We start from the raw sequence: 5,098 nt of genomic DNA on the forward strand, positions 1-5,098 counted from the left end.
AAAAAAAAAAAAAAAAAAAACAAAACCCAAGCTCTGTATTCAATAAAAGATATCAATCTGATTGTCAGGTAAAAAAAAATATAAACATTACACAGACATTTAATTTGTGTCTGCTTAAGATTATATTAATTTGAGATCTCACTCACATATGCTTATATGCATGGAAAACTTCTGAAAAGAGGTGCAAGAAACTTAACAAGAGTTACCTCTGGAGAATCAAATTGAGTGTTCAGAGCAAGAGAAGGAAAAGTACTTTTAATTTTCTACCTTTTGATACTATTCTAACATTTTAAAGCATGTAATATCTTTAAGCTATTTTAAAATTTTTTTAAAATTAGCCACTCATGTTCAAGGGAATGAGTGGCTAAAACCAGGGTCAGACCTTTACAAATTGGCTAAATACAGCTTGGTGTCTAGGATTGTTTTATTTTCCACACATTTGAATTTTTATTAACAACATTTGAACAAATATTTAGAACTATTGAACACTAGGCACTATGCTAGGTGTTGAGTATATATCTATGAGCAAGATATCATGGCCCTTACCTTCAAGGAGCTCACAGATCCCGGTAAGAAAACAGTATACTTACAACATAAGTGAGTAATAGCTGACTCTCATTGAATCCATGAGGTACTCCCTTAAGTTATTTATTACATATGCTGTCTTGGTTCCAGTTACAATCCAATTATGTTTCCCTCAGGATACCTTCAGAATTTAGGGATCACAATATTTGTAGTTATTTCTGCAGATTTTTCTCCCTGACATAGTGGTTTTTTGGTTTTGGGTTTTGTTTGTTTTTGAGACAGAGTCTCACTTTGTCACTGTCACCCAGGCTGGAGTGCAGTGGTGCTATCTCAGTTCACTGCAACCTCTGCCTCCCAGGCTCAAGCAATCCTCCCACCTCAGCCTCTAGCACTAGCCTCTAGTTGGGACCACAGGGTGCAAGCCACCATGCCCGGCTAATTTCTGTTTTTTGTTTTTTGTTTTTTGTAGAGATGGGGTTTTGCCATGTTGCCCAGGCTGGTCTCAAACTCCTGAGCTCAAGTGATCCACCCACCTTGGCCTCCCAAAGTGCTGGGATTAAAGGCGTGAGCCACCAAGCCTGGCTGACATAGTTTTGATTCTTACCATTGTTATTCCCCTAGCCACAGAACACTAGGATACTGACATACCAATCCCTTCATGCTGGGAGGGGCTGGATGCATACTAGGGTGGTTGGAGACCCCAAAGAAGTGGCCTTCCTTGGGGAGCCTCTTGCATTTGCCCCGGTGTGCTATATACACAGACTCGCTTTCTGTGTCATGATGCGACAAAGTTTGGGAAGTTCTGTTACAACAGCCTTAATTCAGTATATTGGGAAGTATATTGATGTTGAGCTCATGTACTATCCACCCATGTTTTTTCACACTTCTCAACAGAACGAAACGAATGGATAAAACAATATTTATAGAGTAAATTTCATTTTTGTTTGTCACCTTTAGTTCCCGTCAAAAGAATCAGTAAAAATCAAGAGGGGTTTAGGGCAAAAGTTGCTGATGGAGCTCGCCTTGGGTGCGCAGTTTTCTGCCTACACTTAGTGGCATCTGAAGCATCTATAGCTTCCTCCCCTGTTGTCCCTCACTGCCACTTCCAAGCTTGGTCCAAGGTAAGCGATGGACTCTGAAGAGTGTGTGTGAGTTTGGGGAGTGGGGGTGGGCATGGAAGTAGAAACACCCCTGGGAGGGCAACCCAAAACTGATAAGTGCCCTGCCCCTGCATCCTCCTGAGAGATGATTCAGAGGTGTTTCACATGGCTTCTCAGAGGGTCCCCACCGGAATGCACCTCGGGTGCCCACAGCAGCGACCCGCTCAGTTGCACGCCCTTGATTATCATCTCCTCTTGCTCAGCTCCCTTTCCCTCTTCCTCACCTGTGTTTCCTGGGATGATCTCTCACATAAACCACCTGTGCTTATGTTCTTTCCCTGCTTTTATAGGCACCTAAACTAAAAGAGCAGGAAATGATTTTTTCATCCCTTAATATTTTAATTTAAAAATATCAAATTGTATAAATTTAAAGTGTACAACATGATGTTTTGATATACTTACACAGAGTGAAATGGTTACTAGAGTCAAGCAAATTAAAATATCCATCTTCTCACCAAAGTGTCTGTTGATGGATGAATTTTAGTTTTAAATAATGAGAAAAAAGTGTATGTCACACACATAGATGATACATGAAGGTTGTTCAGAGTAACTATATTTGTGTCCATAATAAGATACATTTATATCTTATTATAAGGATAAAATAATTGTCTATAATAATGATATGTGTGCCTTCTTATACAGATCACAATCAATGCAGAGTTTAGTTATGTGGCTTTTATGACACAAATATTTTATGCTTATTTTTAAGCTGATAATTGCTTCTTAAGATTAAGCCAGGCTAGGCATGGTGGCTTGTGCCTGCAATCCCAGCAGTTTGGGAGGCTGAATCAGGAGGTTCACTTGAGCCCAGGAGTTCGAGACCAGACTGGGCAACATACCAAGACTCTGTCTCTAAAAAAATAAAAATACAAAAAATTAGCATGGCACAGTGGTATATGTGCCTGTAGTCCCATTTTCTTGGGAGCCTGAGGTGGGAGGACCACTTGAGCCCAGAGTTCCAGACCAGCCTGCGCAACATAGTGAGACTCCATCTCTAAAAAAAAAAAAAAAAAAAAAAAAAAAAAAAAAAAAAAAACGATTAAGTCAAATTTAGTCCAGGAAGCTTCTGACTGGGACAAACACAAACTGGAAGATCCATGGGGGCTCTGGGGCTCCTTGGAGTCTCTCAAAGCCTCTCCGGTACATACCTGGAATCTTGTCACCTGGTGCATAGGAAGACCTGCGGGTGTGGATGGTGACGTGATGGGTGTCCTGGTGCTGAGGCTGGGCTTGAATGTGCTTGGGCTGCATGTCCTCACAGGCCACCGTGCTGGCACCATGGGAAAAGGCAGATAAGCAGGAAACCAGGCAGAGGGTGGTACAAGCCCAGCCCACGAGGGCAGCCCGCATCCTCATCCTGCCCTCTCCTGTATCATGACAAACAGCAGCTTCAGTCCAGACGCTATTGAGGAAAATGACATAAAGTCTTCTTGGGATGTGACTAACCTGAACCCCACATTGCCTCTGTACCTGAGATGCTTTTAGTGCAGCCTCCCAGAATTGCTAATGCTCAAGGCCAAGATCAAAAAGAAATGCCAGGCTAAAGGAAGTGTTTCATTTCCAAACACCTTTTCAAAAACTTCTATTCTTATAATTTTCTCGTAAGACCAGACTGCTTTTATGTTGTTGTTGTTCAAAAGAGAGGCTTTAATTACTGAGTCAAAGAAATAAAACCAGAAAATGTTTGTATCCTAGCGTGAGCTCCTTACAAGCTGACTGGTACCCAAGGGCAGTGTGAGCTCTGATACATTATTGCTGAAGTAGACACCCAATACACCACTATGGTCACGAGGCATGGCATGGGGTGGCTTGGCTGAGCATCTTATCTCTGTCACAACTGAAAATTACTAAGCTAAGTGCTACGAAACGTCTACCAACTATCAGTTATTTAGAGGTGACTGTTACATTGGCAATGCTTTGATATCTCTTTGTCCTTTCTTTGGCTGTTTTTAGCTATATCCTAGTAAAGAAGATGAGCAGAGAAAGAAATACTCAATTTATTCTATACCTTCTTAAACATATTCATAAAAATTTTGGCTCAGGAATAGAATACAATGATTCAATAAAATAGCATTTATAGAGTAAATTTTATTTTTGTTTACTACCTCTAATTCCCATCAAGAGGAAGAATTAAAATTTGGCAATGTAAAAGAAGTTGACAAAAATAAAATGAGAGATAGCAAACAAGGCAGATGGATGCCTACATAAATATTTAGGATTATCACAGGCATTTTTTAACAGTGCTGTTTTAGGCCGGGTGTGGTGCTTCACACCTGTAATCCTAGCACTTTGGGAGGCCGAGGTGGGTGGATTGCCTGAGCACAGGAGTTCAAGACCAGCCTGGGCAATAAGATGAAACCCTGTCTCTACTAAAATACAAAAAACTAGCTGGGCGTGGTGGCATGTGCCTGTAGCCATGGCTACTCGGGAGGCTGAGGCAGGAGAATTGCTTGAACCTGGGAGATGGAGGTTGCAGTGAACTGAGATCGTGCCATTGTACTCCAGTCTGGGCAACAGAGCAAGACTCCATCTCCAAAAATAACAACAACAACAACAACAAAACCAGTTGTTTCTGTTTTTTTTTATAGTCCTGCACACAGGCATTTTAGAAGTTTGGCTAATATTTTGACCTAAGGAGCAATGAAAGACAAAAAAAAAAAAAAAAAAAAAAAAATGCCCTCCCCTGTAGTCAGCTGGTTTTAAAAGGTAAAAATTAAATCCTGAAAAGGTAGTGAAACTAGCTATCAAAACCATAGACTAAGGAAATAATTCATAAACCAAATAATCAAGTATCCTCCACTCCTATTGTCTCTTCACACACAACCACCTTTTACATTCACAAGCTAAAAGAAGACAGGAATATGATCTATACCTCAAATTTCTTAGATTTAAGAGTCCTTCAGACAATGCCTTTCTTTTCTAAGTTTGTTTTCTATGAAGCACCAAAGTCACACATCTCCATACTACAGGGAACCATTGCTACGGCTTCTCAGACACATTAGGAGATAATGAAGATGAACTGTCAAAGCATTTTCTCAGTCAATGGGGCTCAGGGGCCTTCTCATTTTCTTTCACAAGGGTCACATAGAAAACGCCCCTCGAATGCTGGACATGGTGGTGCGCACCTATAGTTCCAGTTGCTCAAGAGGCTGAGGCAGGAGGATCACTTGAATCCAGGAGGTTGAGGCTGCAGTGAGCTATAATCACATCACTACACTCCAGCCTGGGCACAGAGCAAGACCCTGTCTCTGAAAAGAAGAGAAAGAAATGAAATGAAAATGCTCCTCAAGCCCTCGCTGATGGCAAGTGGTCTACTTTCCAAAGGCAGATCAGACAAAGGTGCCTACAAGGGAAGGGGAGTGAGTGCCTTGTCTCGCAGACTGCAGCCACAGCCCCACCTCCCACCCTCCTGC

At 41.5% G+C, this 5,098-nt stretch overlaps 1 protein-coding gene across 2 annotated transcripts in view; it reads right to left on the reverse strand.

The window, feature by feature from the left end:
- REELD1 (reeler domain containing 1) overlaps positions 1–4,852 on the reverse strand; it is a 16,005-nt gene extending 11,153 nt beyond the window's left edge. Inside the window, exons 1-2 of one of the 2 annotated variants that reach the window (XM_017881496.1) lie at positions 4,811–4,852; positions 2,834–3,052 (exon numbers count right to left, since the gene is read on the reverse strand). In XM_017881496.1, the coding sequence (XP_017736985.1) occupies positions 2,834–3,041 (208 nt within the window). In that variant the 5' untranslated portion in view covers positions 3,042–3,052; positions 4,811–4,852. Of the gene's footprint in view, positions 1–2,833; positions 3,068–4,810 lie in introns of those variants that run through there. The other variant, XM_017881497.1, reaches the window with a different exon arrangement.
- Positions 4,853–5,098: the final 246 nt, after the last annotated feature.

The sequence above is a fragment of the Rhinopithecus bieti genome, unplaced genomic scaffold (assembly GCF_001698545.2).
Source record: "Rhinopithecus bieti isolate Rb0 unplaced genomic scaffold, ASM169854v2 scaffold_12478, whole genome shotgun sequence".
NCBI lineage: Eukaryota > Metazoa > Chordata > Mammalia > Primates > Cercopithecidae > Rhinopithecus > Rhinopithecus bieti.